Source organism: Megalops cyprinoides, chromosome 7 (genome assembly GCF_013368585.1).
Source record: "Megalops cyprinoides isolate fMegCyp1 chromosome 7, fMegCyp1.pri, whole genome shotgun sequence".
Classification (NCBI taxonomy): Eukaryota; Metazoa; Chordata; class Actinopteri; order Elopiformes; family Megalopidae; genus Megalops; species Megalops cyprinoides.
In genome coordinates, this window is record NC_050589.1 from 4,557,749 (window position 1) to 4,577,433 (window position 19,685).

At 47.3% G+C, this 19,685-nt stretch overlaps 1 protein-coding gene across 1 annotated transcript in view; it reads left to right on the forward strand.

Moving 5' to 3' along the window:
- plch2a (phospholipase C, eta 2a) overlaps positions 1-19,533 on the forward strand; it is a 141,457-nt gene extending 121,924 nt beyond the window's left edge. The window contains exons 14-22 of the mRNA XM_036532535.1: positions 1,442-1,530; positions 2,523-2,708; positions 3,201-3,308; positions 3,891-4,015; positions 5,214-5,298; positions 5,655-5,801; positions 6,048-6,127; positions 11,336-11,672; positions 16,919-19,533. Of these exons, the coding sequence (XP_036388428.1) occupies positions 1,442-1,530; positions 2,523-2,708; positions 3,201-3,308; positions 3,891-4,015; positions 5,214-5,298; positions 5,655-5,801; positions 6,048-6,127; positions 11,336-11,672; positions 16,919-18,549 (2,788 nt within the window). The 3' untranslated portion in view covers positions 18,550-19,533. The remainder of the gene's footprint in view (positions 1-1,441; positions 1,531-2,522; positions 2,709-3,200; positions 3,309-3,890; positions 4,016-5,213; positions 5,299-5,654; positions 5,802-6,047; positions 6,128-11,335; positions 11,673-16,918) is intronic.
- Positions 19,534-19,685: the final 152 nt, after the last annotated feature.

Here is a 19,685-nt window from a genome sequence, read left to right on the forward strand (position 1 = left end):
CCTGTCCTCAACTGTGCCTGCCTTTCCACTATACTGCCTGTCCACTATACTGCCTGTCCACTATACTGCCTGTCCACTACACTGCCTGTCCACAGTACTGCCTGTCTACAATACTGCCTGTCCTCAACTGTGCCTGCCTTTCCACTATACTGCCTGTCCACTATACTGCCTGTCCACTACACTGCCTGTTCACAATACTGCCTATCCTCAGCACTGCCTGTCCACAGTACTGCCTGTCTACAATACTGCCTGTCCATAGCTCTGCTATTCCACAGCAGTGCCTATCCACGGCACTTCTAGTCCACAGCACTGACTGCCTGTCCACAGCACTGCTTATACGTCCACAACGCTATCTGTCCACAGTGTTTATTACTATCACTGCGCTCATCTCTTTGTAATGCGTACCAAGTGCACACCTGCATCACCGCTGTTACTGGGCTACTGTGCTAACCTCCCTCCAATGCGGGTCCAGGGCATGCCGTCATCACGGCTTCCGCTGCAGTGTTAACCTCCCTCCAATGCGGGTCCGGGGCATGCCTTCATCCCTGCTTCCGCTGCAGTGTTAACCTCCCTCCAATGCGGGTCCGGGGCATGCCTTCATCCCTGCTTCCGCTGCAGTGTTAACCTCCCTCCAATGCGGGTCCGGGGCATGCCGTCATCACGGCTTCCGCTGCAGTGTTAACCTCCCTCCAATGCGGGTCCAGGGCATGCCGTCATCACGGCTTCCGCTGCAGTGTTAACCTCCCTCCAATGCGGGTCCGGGGCATGCCTTCATCCCTGCTTCCGCTGCAGTGTTAACCTCCCTCCAATGCGGGTCCGGGGCATGCCTTCATCCCTGCTTCCGCTGCAGTGTTAACCTCCCTCCAATGCGGGTCCAGGGCATGCCGTCATCACGGCTTCCGCTGCAGTGTTAACCTCCCTCCAATGCGGGTCCAGGGCATGCCGTCATCACGGCTTCCGCTGCAGTGTTAACCTCCCTCCAATGCGGGTCCAGGGCATGCCGTCATCACGGCTTCCGCTGCAGTGTTAACCTCCCTCCAATGCGGGTCCGGGGCATGCCGTCATCACGGCTTCCGCTGCAGTGTTAACCTCCCTCCAATGCTGATCAACAGCACGGCAGCACCGCGGTTTCTGCTGCCGCTCTCGTGCCTCATGCCTCTGATGCTAAAATCGGCCTTGCTCCCCCCCGTGTGCTTTTCTCAGTAAACATACACGGGGAATAAAAGTACTTTTAATAAAGCAGTTTTTTTTCAACACATGCCTTCACTGTTTGTTTAGCACTGTCTCCTAGGGTCCCTGTCTGGCCTAATTCATCTTTGCCAGTCTGCGCTATGAATACATAATGCGGCGTTCGCACCGGCGAGTCCCTGCGTAGCGGAAAGGGGAAGCGGTTTTGGTGTGAATTAAAAGGCCCATATGCTCCTCCTTTGTGCACCCTCAGGAAGAAGAAGACCATGAAGCTCTCCAGGGCGCTTTCAGACCTCGTCAAGTACACCAAGTCCGTTGGAGTACACGACGTTGAGACGCAAGGTGAGCGGGGAAAATCGGAGCTCATCTCCCCACGTCCAGAATTAGACACGCTGATAGCGGATACACCTCCTGAGTATTTCAGTATTGTCAGCAGTGAGAATTGGAAGGCACTTGAAATTTCTGAAGGTGTCAGGGTCTGTCTGTTATGTAGAGGACTGTACTTAGGCATCAGAGGAAGTGTACACCAGGCGGGAGAGGAGGTGTACACCAGGCGGGAGAGGAGGTGTACGCTTCCTCCCTCTGTTCTACACTTCCTTCTTCCCTTACAACAGAGAAGAGAGAAGAAAGGAGGCATACAAGAGAGGAGAGGAGAGGAACTGAATATTGGAAAGGAAAAATAGTACACATTAGAAAGTGTAGAACAGAGAACCAACGAGTTAGGAAGTGTACAAGGGATAGGAGGGGAGAGGAGGTGTACATCAGAAGGGAGAGGAAGTATAGAACAGAGAGAGGAAGTGTACATCAGGCAGCAGTTTTATTACATCAGACAAGAGTGCAACAGCCATGTCTCACCTGAGATTAGAACCCATTCCCTTAAATGCAACGTTCTAATCCACTACATCTCAGTCTGCCCAGATGAGTGTACATGAGAGCTGAGGGAAAGTTCATCACTGTACTGACTGTGTTTGTGTGTGTGTGTGTGTGTGTGTGTGTGTGTGTGTGTGTGTGTGTGTGTGTGTGTATGTGTGTGTATATATGTGTCTGTGTCTGTGTCTGTGTCTGTGTCTGTGTGTCTGTGTCTGTGTCTGTGTGTCTGTGTCTGTGTCTGTGTCTGTGTCTGTGTCTGTGTCTGTGTCTGTGTCTGTGTCTGTGTGTGTGTGTGTGTGTGTGTGTGTGTGTGTGTGTGTGTGTGTCTGTGTCTGTGTCTGTGTGTCTGTGTCTGTGTGTGTGTGTCTGTGTCTGTGTCTGTGTCTGTGTCTGTGTGTGTGTTTGTGTGTGTTTGTGTGTGTGTTTCTGTATGCGTGCATGTGCATGTGTGCATGTGACCGTAGCGGCCGCCTGCAGTTGGCAGGTGTCATCTTTCAGTGAGACCAAGGCCCACCAGATACTGCAGCAGAAGCCTGGCCAGTTCGTCCACTTCAACCAGCGGCAGCTGTCACGCATATACCCCTCCTCCTACCGCGTGGACTCCAGCAACTTCAACCCCCAGCCCTTCTGGAACGCTGGCTGCCACCTGGGTATGAGACGCCCCCAGCAGACTGTCACTGCCAGCTGGCTTGGCCCCTTAGAGTAACGTTTACAAGCTGTCCCCTTCACCCAAAGATGGGACTGTTTCATGTCAGAAGTACAGCATTCCCCTTTTTCCATGCTTAACACTCATATAGAGCCTAATCCTGGACCTGTACATTTTTTGACCATATCACAGTTCACCTGATCTGACACTGAATCAGCTTTACCATAGATACCTGGGTACTACCTTTACCTAATTAGATTGCACAAGTTAACTTGTGGTAGGGCTTGAATGGTGTGATGCTCACACTCTGGGAGTGTTGTTAGCCTGGTCTGACACCCTTGCTCATTTAACTTGAATGGATACACTTGTGTTCTGTTGTGCTGGAAGTCGCTCTGAATAAAAGCGTCTGCTAAATGCATGTAATATAACAATAATTGTTACGCCCTAACTGTTGTTATGCCAGATATTTCAGACTCATTCTCTCTTGTCCTCTCAGTTGCTTTGAACTACCAGTCAGAGGGCCGGGTGCTACAGCTGAACCGAGCCAAGTTCTACAGCAATGGGAACTCTGGGTACATCCTGAAACCCACATGCATGTGCGAAGGTGAGCGCCCTTGGCTCTTTGGCCTGGGTGGGGTAGGTGGCAGGTGAAGGCTGAGAATTGATGGGGCGACAGTGTACCATAGTAGTAAGGAGCAGGGCTTTTAGCTGAGAGGTTGCCAGTTTTATTCTCTGCTGTGGCGCTGCTGCTGTGCCCCTGGGCAAGGTACTTAACCCAGAATTGCCTCAGTAAATATCCAGCTGTATAAATGGATATTACTGTAATCTGTGTAAGTCACTGTGTATAACAAAGTCTGCTAAATGACAATAATTTACTTTTACATTTACATTTATTCCTTTGGCAGATGCTTTTATCCAAAGTGACTTACAAGTGAGACAGAGTACAATACAAGCAAAAAGCCAATCAACAATATTAGAAATGCTGCATGACCAAGTTTCAATAGTTGGCCAGACAAGATACAAACTAGCTGCAAGAGATATGAGTGCATGAAACCGTTTTTTTAAAGGAGAACAAGATTTAAGAAATAAATTGCTTTAGGTGGTAGCGTTTCGGGAGTTCAGGTGAGCGGGGAAGAGCCATGTCTTGTAATGTTAACGATTAAGCATTGCCTGGCTCTCCCCCCAGGTACCTTTAACCCCATGATGGAGGACCCTCTGCCGGGGCAGATGAAGAAGCAGCTCGTGCTGAAGATCATCAGCGGCCAGCAGCTGCCCAAGCCGAAGGACTCGATGCTGGGAGACAGAGGAGAGGTATGAACGGCCTCACACCGCCCCCTGCTGGCCAGCTGCGGCATGTGCTCCTCCTCTGCTTTGTAAGGGAAAAACAAGTAGGGGAGGGGGGCACAAGTTCAAAGGAGGCTATGCTGTGACCGGGTAAGGTTTAGGATCAGGCGAGTCCTGCATCAGGCGAGATTGGTTTCCCCTTCCTCTGAACTGCACAGCGTGTGTTTCTGCGATGAGAAAAGGCATACTGACCAGGTAACCACAAACCCAGCGGGTCATTTGGGAAGAGCACCATGTGACCTTACTGAACTGAATAAACTGGATCTTGCCTCTGGCACATCCGCCTCACAGCTACAGGACGGGAAACAAGTTTATTAGCGGAGCTGCAGATGTCATCCAAAGCAGTGTTTTTTTTTTTTTTTTTTTGGAGTATTCTAAAATGTTCAGTCTAACCGGCTTGGCCGCTGCCTGCTCTCTCCTCTTATGCAATCTGCTGCTTTAATCTCCAAAAGCAGTTTCCCTTTTCGTTGCTGAGAGTGTCACTGCAGCTAAATCACACACGTAGGCAAAATATGAAACGGCTCTATCATTTTATACCCATCCTTAGTATATTTACCCTTGCAGCAGTATTCTGCACGGGTACACTCTGAATGCAAAAAGATATTTGTATCCTTCGGTGGTAAGAAGGGTAGCTTGGCCAATTGCTGTCCATGCACCTATCAGAGATGGTGTGGCAACAAGATTTTCCAAGATGCTATTTCTCCCTCTCTCCTGCCCCCTACTGGCCAAGTGGGGTAGATCTTATACTTTGGCATTATAATCAGACTTGCCTCTTTCAAACATGCAGCCTTGCTGCCAAAGACATTGTTGTACAGATTGTGTAATGATACAGTAAAGGGAGCTGATACTTTATAAATATTTCAGTGAAGCTGAAAGAAAGAGCATGCCGTCACTGCAGTTGTTTTTGAGAACCCTGATTTTAAGCACATGAGGTAATTCAAGAGCCTGATATTCCTCTGTACTGCTGAATATCTTAAATATGAGGGAATACTCTTGTATCTGAGTGAAAGTATCCAAATGGGCTCCAGAGCCCTTTAACTGAAGAGATGACCCGATTGGCATCTTTAAACTGCTTTGTGAAAGCTGGATGTGCTCGTGTGTTTACTGTGAAGAGGGTGTCGCAGTATGTGCATGTTGAAACCTCGGAGTGATGTCTGTCCTGCAGATCATCGATCCGTTCGTCGAGGTCGAGATCATCGGCTTGCCCGTGGACTGCTGCAAGGAGCAGACCAGAGTAGTGGACGACAACGGTGAGTGGCAACCTGAAACTTCCACCGGGCGACGTGTGCATGCACACAGCACACATGCGGTTAATCCATTCTTTCCACTTAGGTGAGCAACCCGACCCCCCCCATTTCGTTCACAAAAAAAGCGCATTGATGCTTCTGTTCTGCGGCGCTGGGTTGTCGGGCTTGCACATCGCGGAGTCAGACAATCCCTTTGTGTGATGTATAATGCAGGAGCTTGGCTTTGGGAGCGCACTTCTGAGGGCGAGGTACTGCCTCTGCCCCCGTTGCAGCCGGAATGAATGATTCATGAGTTTTAAAGCTGACGGACCCCTCCCCCCTCCCTCTCCCTCTCCCTCTACTCTCCGCACCCGAGGCAGGTTTCAACCCCATGTGGGAGGAGACCCTGGTCTTCACACTCCACATGCCGGAGATCGCCCTGGTGCGGTTCCTGGTGTGGGATCACGACCCCATCGGGCAGGACTTCATCGGTCAGAGGACCATCGCCTTCAGGAGCATGATGCCAGGTACGGGCAGCCGGCTCTCCTCACCGGGCACGGTGCCCGCGGCCATGCGGCACGGGTGAGCCGGGTGACCTTGCTGTCCTCCCGGTGTCTCAACACATGCGCCTGTAATCATTTATTCATCTCGCCGGGGGGCGATCCAGCTCTCCCCTCTGTGCTTCCAGGGATTATGGAGATTGACATTTGTTTTGACCTGGTATAGAACCCCTGTCAGTGCTGTCTTCCTTACTGGTTTTCTGTGTCTCCAAGGTTATCGGCATGTGTATTTGGAAGGTATGGAGGAGGCTTCCATCTTTGTTCATGTAGCTGTGAATGACATCACTGGTAAGGTAAGTACTCAGTAAAGTGTTGGTAAAATATTTTGAAAGCACAGCTGTTCCCATTAATCAGTGTAGCATAAAATTCAGCAAGTCGAAAACACGTCACGGGACAGACCTAGAGCATAATGTGATAGTCAGTTAAAAGCTATGACAGGTGTGAATACCTTTCATAAAATGTGATGGTCCAAAACAAATAGATTAAGACTGAAGTCTGGCTCAGACTGGTGAAGGGTTTGGTCATGGTACATAATGCCTTGAAATCCTGGTGATTCAGAAGTTTGTTTTCCTTTTCGCCACACTCAACATGAGACTTGGAAGCTGGTTTAATAACCATGTCTCCGAGCAGTTCAGATGGTTGAGTTCTGTAAAGATAGAAACTGAAAGGGCACATAAATATAGCATAAGAGAGATCTGAAGATGGAATTAAATTAAGGAAAATGCAATTTATTCGAGAGCTCTCGGTGAATGCCCAGCAGTTCGCTATTGCCAGGCAATCAGCACAGTCAAACGGTTGAAATTGCTCATTAACCGCCCAAGAATATTAAACGCAATTACGGCGAGACCCTCAGAGCGGGACAGTCTAATCCAGACTGCAGCTGTGTATCAGGATACATGTGTCATCTGTGTGTTCAGGCAGAGTGGAGACCACTCTGACAGCTTTACTGCAATGAATCATCATTTATAAATGTCCACGATCAACCCGATCACAATTAATAAGGCAGGCTAATGTGTCAGAGTTTTCTGGGGGGTTTTTTTTCCCCCTGTCCGTGTATTGTCTTTGGGGGTTTGGCACTGACTGACGTACGAGCTAAACCCATGGCAGAATCTCCCTTGCCTCCAGAGTTTTCACTCCCATGTGGAGGAAGTGCAGCACAAGGAAAGCTGTGCTGCTTTTTTCAGTTCAACAAAAGACTTTAACTCTGATATGACCTGCCAAGTTCAGTCATACTCAGTCTCGGTAGAACCATTTTACAAGACCCTCTGGTATCAAATTGAATGTTTACCTGACTGTAAACATTGTCCTGTATTAGTGAAAGTGGTGTACCGTTTTATTTCAAGAAGTATGTATGTGTTTTTTAAATCGCAAAATGGACATAATGTCATTGTTTTAGTTCACAGAAAGAGCTGTTGGGGAAGCTGAAGTATCAGTGTTCAGGGCTGACTGCTTGTTTTTTCAGTCTGACCTTGTGGCCTATTCTAATGAACACACAAGGTCATATCAAACTGTTTCTCCCAACAAAACACCTCGAATAAGTAACACGGGTTCAAAAAGCACAAGTAGAGAGGTCGTCTCATGACAAAAGACACACAAAGAAATGTGTAGCCAAACTTGCATTCAAAATGATAAAGATATTAATACTCAGATTCAACCTAGGCATAGCTGATGTTTTGGATAAATAGCTAGTCAGTACCTGCTACCTGTAATCGCATTAGCTTAGCCAGATAATGTCAGCTTACACAGACATAGAAGAGATTTGTCTGTAATCGTTATGTTGAGGCTTGTGTAATGAAAAACAGCTGCAGGCTGAATGTTACTGCAATGAAAAACACTGGACACAGGAGTTTGATGAAAGGGTATTTGTAAAGTAATATGACTGAATCTCATCTGGAGCTTATGACAAAGTCGCTTGAAGAAAACTTCGGACCACATGGGGGATGTTTGTTTCTGCTTGAAAAGGTCCAGTGTATTTTTCTTGGAAATGTGCTCTTCGAATGCCAAATACTTATTCCCAGTATATGAACATATAAGTATTGCCAAATATATTGCCAAATGTTTATTTAAGTGATCTGAAATAGCTGCCGGGTTGTGTGGATCATAAAGATTACTTTATATGGGCGAGGAAATGGGATGGACTATGACAGTATTCTAATGTTGGCATTGGTTTCCTCCAGGCCGAACTGTAGCAGTAGCAAACCTGGTCACTGCTGTCACATGCAGTGCATTGCAGACGTCCACACTGCCGTTTGTGTGTTTATCTTCTGTGCCTTGTTCTAGCTTCTCTTCTATCAGCTGTGTTCACTTTCTCTGTTTTCCTTCCCATCCTCTCTTGCTCTCTGATCTTTTCTTCCCTCTGTTCTGTTTTGTGATTTCAGTGGACCCCTCTTTGTCCAATCGCTGCTTTTAGAAGCAGGAAATTGTTAGGAGCCCTGAAGGTGCCCCACATAACTCAGGTGTAGTTTGAACCAATCGGCACCCTGCATGCGCCACAGGCCCCTCCCCCTGACTCCGCCTCCCCCTGACTCCGCCCCCCCCTCCCCCCACAGGAATGAGCCACTAGCATTCGAGATGCCAACTCATTCAGAACATGAGTTGTGACATGACTGTGACAGCTGTGCTCACCAGCATTTTTCATTTACAAAAGTAGATCCAGTGTCCCTAGCCCAAAGGGAGGAGAGAGTACTGAAGGCTACAGCAGAGGCTTGCTCCCATTCCCTGAAGCTTCATGCAGCTCTGGAGATTCTCAGTAACGTGTGCTGGACTGAATGTGATGGTGCCAGCCAGATCTCTCCAATTTCTTTTCCCTGCAGTAATCTGCAGTAGTACCTGCTGCAGGGGTGACAAGCAATGTATCCCCTCCCATTTTAGGGGATCAGCCAATGAAAATTCACCAGTGCAATGCATTGTGCTTTGACGTGAAGCTTAAAGGGCAAGGTGTTTTAATCTTGATGGCAGCAACTGATTTTCACCTTTTGCGCTGGCTTGTCTTTTGTGGAGATGTTTAAATTTATACTGCTGAGAATCTCTTTAGATATGAGCCCCGATTACAGTGGCGGCATTTTTATTTCAAAAGTCCACTGTCAAACATCAGATGCAGACATGCTCCGAAGTTCATATGTGATCTCTGTCTAGCAAAATTTAATGAATGTTGTCTTCAGTCTGTCATTACATCAGTATTCATACCTTCAGATCTTCTAAGCAAAGAATAACTCACAATGCCCCTTTTTAATTTCTGTAGAGTTGTTCCACTTTTTTACCTCTTGATCGAACAAAATCAACCAGAAGATTATCCCATTTTAAAAAACAGTTTTCGTTTTCTTTTTTTGTAAAATTGTGAGTTACTCTGTTTTCTGTTGGTCAGCTTCATGTTTGGCACACAGCAATCAAGGAATCGAGGTGTTATCCACTTGGATCTACTTACACATGGTTTTATGTAATGACACTGGGTGATATTAGGTCTGTCACAAAAGTACTAGCTTTGTCCTTACACTAATGCGTTGAAGTTTTAATCCTTACACCTCAAACAAGCGGCACGCACACACGGCATGTGTTGAGCTAGCGTGCAGTGCTCTTAGGCTGTGGGGGAATTGGCCGGCCCTTGTGTGGGCAGCTCACATCACCCAGTGTTGTTTCATGATGGACTGTGAAAGTGAATGCGTCATCATCTGTCATTCTTCGGGTGTCTGTGAACAAATCACGGGTCTTGACGACATCTTCACTGTGCGGTACACTCCCATCTCTGTACTTTGTGAGCCCACGGCTCACCCACGCTCACACCCCACCCATCTTCATTCTGTGGCAAAAATGCACATACTTGGGCAATGATAATATGCAGCACTTTTGCATGGTTTAATACTTCATTTGTTGTAAGTCATGGCAAGTACATGATTCTAGGTTGTAAGACAGCCCTTACCGCTGTTACCGTAGAAACTGAATAATGTGGAAAATGTCTGAGGTTTTGGTGAGATGAGGTGTTGCTAGACAGGCGACAGGCTAGTAGAACTATTTGGAATCTCAAATCATTAAATGGAATCTGCGGTTCTGTAAGTTAACTGCTTGTAGAGAGTAGTCATATCATTAAAAACAAATGAGAGATGTTGTCTAGTCTCCATTAATGTTCTAGCTCACACAGTATATTGTAACTGGATTTTTGGATTATACACGAATGGATTACACTGTAAATGGACTGGAATTGCAGAATTCTTTCAGAATGGCATTCAGGTGGGCTAGCTAACTAGCTTAGTCAAAACAGAAAAAATGCTGTCGGAGGTAAAAGAGGCCATCATTTTGTTCTGCTGATAGATGTTTGTAAACACTATAAATGTTTGTACAGTAGCCTGGTGCAGGTACATTTTTACTGTTTTCAGAATAAACCCTGAAATTTATATGCGAAATATGTGTGCAAATGTAAGAGAAGGTTAAAAATCTGAGAAGTAGTGGGCTGCGTGATAGTTCAGCGTGCGGTGTTGTTTCTCTCAGTATAAAGGGATGTTTGTGTTGGACTTGAGCCCTGTAATTCTAGCTTTGTGCATTTGGAGGAAATGCTTTCTGGTTCATCTTTGACTTCTTGATGTATGAGGGCCCTTCCATAAAGGATAATATCACGGAAGATGTTTGAAGTGGTGTTTTCTTGGATAGCTGACTATTGTGGCACCGTGCCCTGAAAATCCTAATGCCCATATCAAATTTCTGTGACACTGTAAGCAATAGCTACAGGGGGTGGTTTCAGTCTGAAATAAAGGTGCATATGCAGGGATTAAAATAAAACAAAATCTTGTCAGGATTTTAAAAAAAGCCTTCCTCAGCAGATCCACTGAATTTTAAAACACTGTGTTCCTGTGCAGAGTAGTGTCTTTAACATTGCGCTTTATCGTATTATATTCATTTATTTTAATGATACATTCTTTAAGAGAAAATTCAGTTCTCGTCAGCCTTGACTTGTCATGTTCTCTGCAGCGGCGACACCATCTTGTGTTTAATGCCTTGGATTCCATTTAGATGATGGAAATGGAGTGGGAGTTTCTATTTAGAGGTCAATGTCAATTGGCTTGTATAATAGAAAGTGTCACCACTATTTATGCTGTTTTGTGTGCATCTTTCAGCATATCCTCATTTTCCCCACAACTGGTTTGTTGACTGCATGGTGTGGTGCACCGTTGTGCTATCAGAGTAGCTGCAAAGCTGTGTGAAGGTTCCTTTACTAAAATCATCCTAACAATCTTCTAACACGCTGTTTTGATGAATCTTGTTTTCCATTAAAGTGTGTGTGTATATATAAATTAAATATATATATATATATATATATTATATATATATATATAAACTGTACGAAACAATTTCCGTCTTGAATGTAATATGTAAGTAATTTCATTAATCTTTCATGCATTGGAAGTGCAACATGCTGGAATGATGCTTCAGGTGGTCATTGGTTTTTCGTAAGCGCTGCTCTTGCCTGAAGCTGTTTGTGTTTGTGTTTACCCCCCCCCTCCCCGCTGCAGGTCAGACCAGCCAGCGGTATAAAAGGGCTGTTTCACAGAAACCCAAAGCAAGCTTCGCTGGACAGCCATGCTGCTGCGCAGCTCAGTCGTAAGACCACCTTCGGCGCACACCTCCTGCGTAGGACCGCCAGCGCCCCCACCAAGGGGCAGCCCAAAGTCAAGAAGGGCTTCCCAGAGATCTCCATCGACACCAAAGACTACAGCTCGGAGGGCGCCAGCGAGGACAGGGAGTCGGAGGACGCCTCCTCTCAGCCTCGGTTCGACTGCGAGGGGGACAGAGCCGCGCCACGCCCGCGGGACGGCACCAACGGGGAGCTGCATCCCGACAGCGACAAAGGTAAGAGCTCGCCCCCCCGCCAGCCGCGCGGCAGGACCCCTCCCCACCACAGGGGGGCGCTGAGCGAGCCGCTGAAGCGGGCCAACAGGCTGCGGCTCCAGGACCCTCTGGACGAGAAGCCGGGCGTCTACGCCCGGGTGGCCGTCAACAGCTCGGGGAGGGTGGGCGTGGCCTCCAACTGCATCAAGTGTGTGATTGGCTCCAAGGAGAGCCCCGAGCTGGAGAGGAAATGCAAGCCCCAGGCCCCGGAGCCGCCCATGAAGCCGGCGCCGACCCGGCGGGCAAGAGCTGCCTCTGAGCCCAGACGAGCTCAGCCGGATCCCAGAAAGGTTCAGCCAGAACCCAGGAGGGTTCAGCTGGAACCGCGGCCCAAGCCCAACCCCAAACCGAAGACCTTGCCCCCGCCCCTGCCCCTCACTCTGCCCAAACCGCTGCCCAGGTCGCGTGCCCGGGCGAGGCAGACGCTGGACGTACCCGGCAGCCAACGGCTCTCTGACCCCTCGGCCAGGAATGCCCGCTCGTGCAGCGTTCCCCGCAGACGTTTCCCCTCCGCCGTCACCCCCGTGCCAGACAGCAGAACCAGTCTGCAATGGCAGTGCCCGTCCCGCCCCAACTACGGCAGCAACGGCAACCTGCCGAAGGCCCTGGGCCTCGCCCACAGCTTCTCCGACTCAGACAGCGACTCCAGCAGCTGCGACAGCCTGGGCAGCCTGCTCGACCTGCCCCCGCCCCTGCCCCCTCGCGTCCCCAACAGCAGGCGGCGGGCAGTTGGCACGCTGCAGCGTGAGATGAATGCCCTCTTTGTTCAGAAAATGGAAGAGATCCGCAGTAAATCCCCTATGTTTTTCACCGGTAAGGCCTGCCACAACAGAGACCCAAACCCTGCTTAGCAAGGTAGACTCTCCTGCTGTGCTGTGACAGATAGCTAGCTCCCACCCCCACCCCCCGCCCTTAGACAGCTCTGGTCTCCTTACTCAGCAATGGCTTCGGGTTCCTTGCTGATGTCATTGTCGCATAGAGCGCGCCATCGTGACTGGCTGGGTGCAGTGATCTCTCTCAGAATTCCACTGTGACCCTGTGAGTTCCAGCCTGGTTTGCTTTGTGATGTCACTGTAGGTAGCAAAGCCCGCTGTCAGGTCAACCCTCCCGTTTTCTCTCCCATTTATTAGTAGCTTGCTAGTTTGCTGGGTGAAGCTACTGAATTCCCCTAGTAAAACACTGTCAGTTTTAGTAGTCTTAGTTTTACTTAGTCTTCTGAATACAATAAAGGACTATAGCCATTTATAAATTTGTTATGTGAAGATCACTTGTTGCTAGGGTGTGAAATGGAAGTTTTTAAATTTTTTATCCTTGGACAAATCATTCAGTGAAAACAATTAGTGACAACTTAGAGCTCTTTTCAGTCTAACTTCAGTGCATTTTGCCTTTAACTCGAAGGAGTGGTACGGATTTTATTCTCATTCCTGAGTGTATTGGTCTCTGAAATTAATGAAAATTGTGTGAGAAGTGGGGGAAAACAGCACTTGCAATTAAATGTCTCATTAAGGCAAGGACAAAATGTGTGGTTATATTGAAAAGAGCCCTTTGTCTTGAATTATCTTCTTACATTGTTGTCTGACACTTATCTTGATGTATCCTTCCCATATCAGATGAAATAGTTGGTAAGTAACAGATCAATAAGGCTTTGTGTGGCATATTCTACAGAGCAGTAGCAAGCTGCTTCATCAGCCATAGAGCTGCCCTGCTTCACAGGATTTTCTTAATCAAACCAAAACCAACCACTCGGTAGTCATGTTTTTCTATGGTTTTCTTAGGAATCAATATTTTTTCACACAACATTAACTTGAAATTTAGTCAAACTGAAATTTTACAATTAAATCATAGTGGTTGCGTCATTAGCAACTTTTCGGTCATTATTTAACAATTTCTCCACATTTGGGAAAGTGCATAAAAATTTTGATTGTAGAATAGGATGTAAACATCACTATATTAGCAGTGTCCTTTTAATTAAACGAGCCCAGATGATCAGATGCGGAGCAGTAAAATTTAACGTTTTAAAATGAGATTCCTGTCTGATTGAAGGGAGCGCTCTCGTTTGTGCTTTGGGCTGTTAAGCGTCGAACGCTTTCAATCAGCCCGGTGTATTTAGTGCAGCAGGGTGTAGTTGCCGATAGGAACCGGCACGGAGCTCGGTGCAGAGCGCGGCGCAGAGGAACGAGGACAGAAACAAAAGGTACAGAACGTTCCGGAATCAAAACGGAAATAACAGGCAGCCAGGTGCCGCTGAGGACGAGGTGAGAGAGGGAACACAGAGCAGACAACGATGTGCGAAGGATGAGGCGGAATGAGAGAGCAGGAGCATGCAAAAACAGGTTAATGGAATTAAACCCAGCAGGATTCACGCTGCACAAAGTGCTTCGGAAGGGAAGAACGGATGAAGCTTCTGCCAGTTAGTTGAGGGCTGTGCTGTGTCTCTCCATCCTGTAGTCAGTTAGCACCCCAAAACCATGGCTAGCAGAGAATCACGGGATCACATGGCCGCCGGTGGTCACCCTAAACTGGCCGCCCCGCAGGAGAGGAGAGGAGCGTGTGCAACATTCCACACTGTGGACGCCATCACCATGTGATGCTCATGTGATGCTCATGTGATGTTCACACTTGATATCTTCCAGGTGGCTTCGCTCCGTCCAAAAGTTCAAAAGTTCTGCTGCTCTTGAATTTATTATCGTGGAAATCAGAACATTGCTCAATTTGGCAACGCATCAGATTTGTCAAGGGAGTATGTATTTCAACAACAACTCATGTACTACATGCCGATAGCCAGATGACTTTATCCTCTAAAGTAAGGCTTCTCCCTCCAGTTCAACAGCTGTACATCACCTCTCGGTGCCATTACAGTAATGTGAACAGCGCTCCCCTTATGCAAAAGCTTACTTCATGCACAATGCTTTCAGTTGCTTCAGTAGAATGTGAATTTTGTCTTTGCTTACCTTAATTTGAAAATGGGTAAGCCCTGTTTGCATAGCACTGATCCCAAAGTTTAGTCATTTTTACAGGGTTTAGCTATAAAGGTACATGGTTAATGTATTGTCCAACAACTGCTAAATAAGTCCTGTGTTTGTGAGTATAAACATTACATTACACAACATTACATTTCTGTTAAAATCCTGTTCCTATGACATACCTCTTTATAATGTAGATAAATGTCAGATAAATGTTTGGAATCTAAACATTTGAAGGGATACTTGCAAATGAAATCAATTTTATTGAAAGCCATTGACCAATAAGATATACCTTTGTTAAATGTCTTTGGTTAGACATTCATGACAATGTATAGTACATTATATGTGCTGCCAAACCCTGCATGTGACTGAACTGGCAATGGGACAGGAAAAGATCTTTTGTTTAAAATGATTGCTGTTGAAATCATACCAAATGCATCATTACAGTGCCAAATAGGAGCACTTGAGGTCAATGCTTTAGAGACTTATAAATATTTACTTGTGGGACCCAATCCAGATATTGTGTGGTAACACTGGTGTTCACACACTTTGTAGCCCCGGGCCCTGGATAAGCCTGATCCATGTGGCTGAAGCCCACAGTGGTTATACAACTTGTTTATCCAGCACCTGTAGGCATACTGTAAATCTTGCATCTGTACATGCAACACCTGAAAGGTATCGCTGCAGAAGCATTATTCAACATATATGAAGTAGATTAGCGAAACAGAGAAAGCAAGATTTTGTTTCTTTGTTTAAGTTTGCCTAAATAATTTGGCAGGGTTTGCAAAGTCCCTCATTAAATAACCGCAGTTCACTCCCTAGTAAGGTATCCCTAATGCGGGAACAGATCTTGTGGCTCTGGACTTTGCGTCTCACATAGCATCCAGCAACGAGTATCCTGTTGTTATACGCCAAGCACATCTATATAGTACTGCATTTTTTTTAAAACTGCTGAGCAAAATAGTCTTCAGCAGGTATATACAGGCAAAAAACCCATGAAGAGTGTGGTCCTGCTAAGTTGAAGTGTAGCTTGTGTGTAGAATCCCGTCTGTCTGTCTGTGTCTGTCTGTGTCTCTCTCTCTGTCCTAATGTGCTAAACTGTCCCCTTTGTTCTGTCCTCGCACGCTCTCTGCCCCGTAGTGCAGAATTGAAGGGATGATCAGAACCCAGGTAAAGAGATCTTTTTTAACCCCTTTTACCCTCCTGCTCGGTGTCCTCCACCGCCTGCTCTGGATGCCTGCTTGCTTTCCATCACAGTGCGGATGCCCGTTAAAGCAGTGTGAAGTCCAAACGAAAGGAATCAGAAACATTACATTACAGTACATTACACTACATTATTCCCATTCAATAGACACTCTTATCCAGAGTGACTTACATACGTTGCAGTTTTTTTTTTACATGTGACCCATTTATACAGCTGGATATATACTGAGGCAATTCTGGGTTAAGTACCTTGCCCAAGGGTACATCACCAGTGCCCCGGCAGGGAATCAAAACCGGCAACCTTTCAGTCCTGCTCCGTACCACTATGCTATACTTCACATTGCAGCAGTTTCCACCCCTGCAATCATGTGACTGGCCAAAGTACGCCAATTGCAAACTATGGTAAAATGCATTGGACCACATACTTGCTTGATACGCTTTGACATTGTCAGCGTGTGTGGCTGTTATGTTGAGCACCGTGGAGGCTTGTGGGTATTGACCACTTCACTGCAGGTCCATTTTCTGAGTTTGGCTGTCGTTTCCTTGTTTGTACAATACATGCAATGAAGAGCACTTTTTAAAGCAACATGGCTGGCATGCTGTTTGTAAGATGCATGCCAGTTGGGACCTGTGTTGAAGCAATATGTTGTGCTTGTGTTTAATGTTAATGTTTAATGTTGATTTTAATTTTTAATGTCAGCATACAGAGATGCTCGTCTGTGTTGTGTAGTTATCCAGTGAATGACTCCATGAGATGCTACATTTATCTTCACCGCACTAGCCCTCATTTTTCCATTTGTTTTCACTTGTTTTAAGTTAAAACGAAATACACAATGCAAATGCAGTCAGTGTGAATTATGTGTGACTTTTGTTATTATTTTGAAAGATGTCTGAAAGACGAACCCAAGCATGCGGTTGGACGTTTTTGCTCATTTACGTGTGTGCGTTTTTGTGCAGTTGATGTTGTGTAGCTGAACTGTATTTTATGACAGAGAAAATGGAGGCTCATGTTTTGGCTGTGTTTTTTTTTTTTGTCCACAGACCATCCCACATTGCAGAGATCAACCACTCCACTGCAACCCCTGGAAAGCATTGCTGAGGAATTGGAGGAGAGAAAAGCCTCTCGTTCCACACCTGTGTCCAGTCCAGCAGGCCTGTTCCATCATATACCTCCTGTGCCCCCATCCCCCAAGACAGTAACCCCCTCCTCTCCATCTCCCGCACTGCATTGTGGGAAAATAAGCCCAGTGAAAGAGAGGGAAGAGGACAGCCCCTGCTCTCCTGTGAACACCACATCCTCTAGCACCACTGAACCTGCCATCCAAGAAAGCAACACTGGCAAAGCCATCAGAGAGGAGTCTGAGGACCACAGCATTAAAGAGCCCTCCATGACTGTCAGTGATCCTGACCCGAGGTGCCACGCTTCTTTAAGCCAGCAAAGTCCAGGCGAGGCAACACTGGTCAAAAATGCAGCCAATGGCCAGGCGGATGTGGAGTCTGTGACCAATCAGAAAGTAAACGGGACTCTTGTCATGGAAAACCCTTCCCAGAGAGTGCAGGCCCTGAAGACCCTGTTCTGCAAAGAGCCGGCGCCGAGCACCCAGGCTGGCCAGCGGACACCAGTTCGAAGGACCAAAAGCGAGGGGCACGTCAGGGCGACGTGCTCTGGGAGCGGGCAGTGGGCCGTCCCGGAGGTGTGCACAGACGCCACCCTGAACGACAGGCTCTGGAGCAAGCTGGACCTCACCAGCCACAGAGACAGCGTGTCCTCTTCCTCCAGCATCTCCTCCAACGACACTGTGATCGACCTGTCCCTGCCCAACCTGGCCAGGAAGAGCCTGACCAGCCTCAACAGCGCCCGGGATGACCCGGAGGTGGCCGCCGGTGGCAGGGTGGGGCGCCCGCTCTCTGCCGCGGCAGGCTACGGCACACCGCGGGTCGTCAAGAGCAAGTCCAACCCCAACCTGAGGGCGGAGGACATGGGAGAGCTGGAGGACGAGCTGCAGCCCCGGCCCCTTGCCAGGGAGCCGCGGGACCCCGCCCGGCTGATGCAGAGAAGGCATACCTGGAGCAGGCTATACATGGAGAGCCTGCGGCAGGCCTCGTCCGGGGCCAGGAAGCCCCCGGCGCCGGCCCTGGCAGAACCGGATGCCGGATCCAAGTCCAAGAGCCTGGGCGACCTGACCTCGGATGACATCGCCTGCAACTTCGACAGCAAGTACCGCAGCATCAGCCGGAGCTTCGTGGTGCGGCCCACCAGGGACCCGCGCAGGGCTCCCAGGAAGGCCGCGGATGACCTGGCGGAGCAGCTGAGGAGGCTGACGGATGTGGAGCCCCTGACACCCAGAGACTTCGCCTCCCCGACCCGGGGGGCGGAGCCCGAGGAAGAGGAGGTGGCAGCGGTCCCTCTGAGGAGGATGTCCTCCAGGAGCCAGAGCCGGGTGCGCTACATTGCCAACCGGGCCAAGCAGGCGCAGGAGAGGCAGCGGCTGCAGGGCCTGGCCCAGCAGGGCGGCAGCCCCATCGAGGAGCGGGGGAACCCCGAGGGGGCCTGCTCCGTGGCCCGGAGCCCCTGCACCAGCCTGGACCTCCTGAGCCAGCTCCCTCCGGTGCCCCCTCCACAGAACACCCAGAGCCCAGACAATGAGGTCTTTTTCATGCTCAAGCTCTGAGAGGGAGAGAAAAACAAAACAAAAAAAAAAAACACATACAACCCGCACTTGAACTTTAAAATCCCCCGTCCTGAATTGTGAAGAGACCTGTTTTAAAGTTTCCTCATGTTTTAAAGCAATGGATACTAGCAAAAGATTTTTTTTTCATTATTTTAAATCTGTGTGTCTCGATAGCAGTCTGTTCTAATGTTTACTCAAGCACTGAAAACACAGTACAGTAGCTCCTCTGGAAATCGGTTTTTCAGAAACGTCCTCACTGCTGGCACTGATTTCTTTCTCAAGTTACACTGCTGCCTGACACCTTTTCAAGGGCATAAATAAAATTTTAACATACGCAAGCTAAACATAGACCTCAAGACAACACTAACAAAGATGTTAAGTAAAACATGACTGAAATTCTGCATTTAACCAATTTTAAATGAACAATTCACATCCCTCACCCACTGGCTGAAATCATCATTCCCAATCACAAATCTATTTACTCTGTACCCTGACAAGTCCTATTTAAAGTACATTTGTATACTAGTTTTCTTAAAGTAGCTTTCTGTTCACACCAGGAGAATATTGTCCATGCAGTTAATTTATTTACACTGTATTTTTTAAAAAATAGAAACACTAGTTAGAAAAATGGCCACAGCATCCTGAAATATGTTTCCATTATGATTCACAGTGACCTCAGCACCTGAAATGTCATTGTGAATTGGTATGGAACAGATACAGCATTCTAACACTTAGGTTTAGACCTAGTTTGAAATATCCTACTGTAACTTTGTCATTTTTTTTTTTTTTTATTAAATTATGTAAGTACTAACTGACGACAAGTACTGTAGTTACGCTACTTGTTAGCAATATTTTAAACATGATTATCAGTACAATGCAGCAGTATTGAAGAAAATACTGTTAGTGGGAGGTTTTTAAGACTAGATCATTGCTAACCTGTTGAAGCCTTTGTTCTTGGCTGTACAGCACAGGTGGAATGAAATTTTAAAAAAAAATAGCATCTTGTCACATGACAAAGGTCTCATTTTTAATAACCATTTTTTATTCTGTGGGTATGTAGTATTTCCTCTTTTACATTTTAATAGTGGGCTATAATGTGAAGAATGAGTGATTTGTGTCAAAGCTGCCAATTCGGT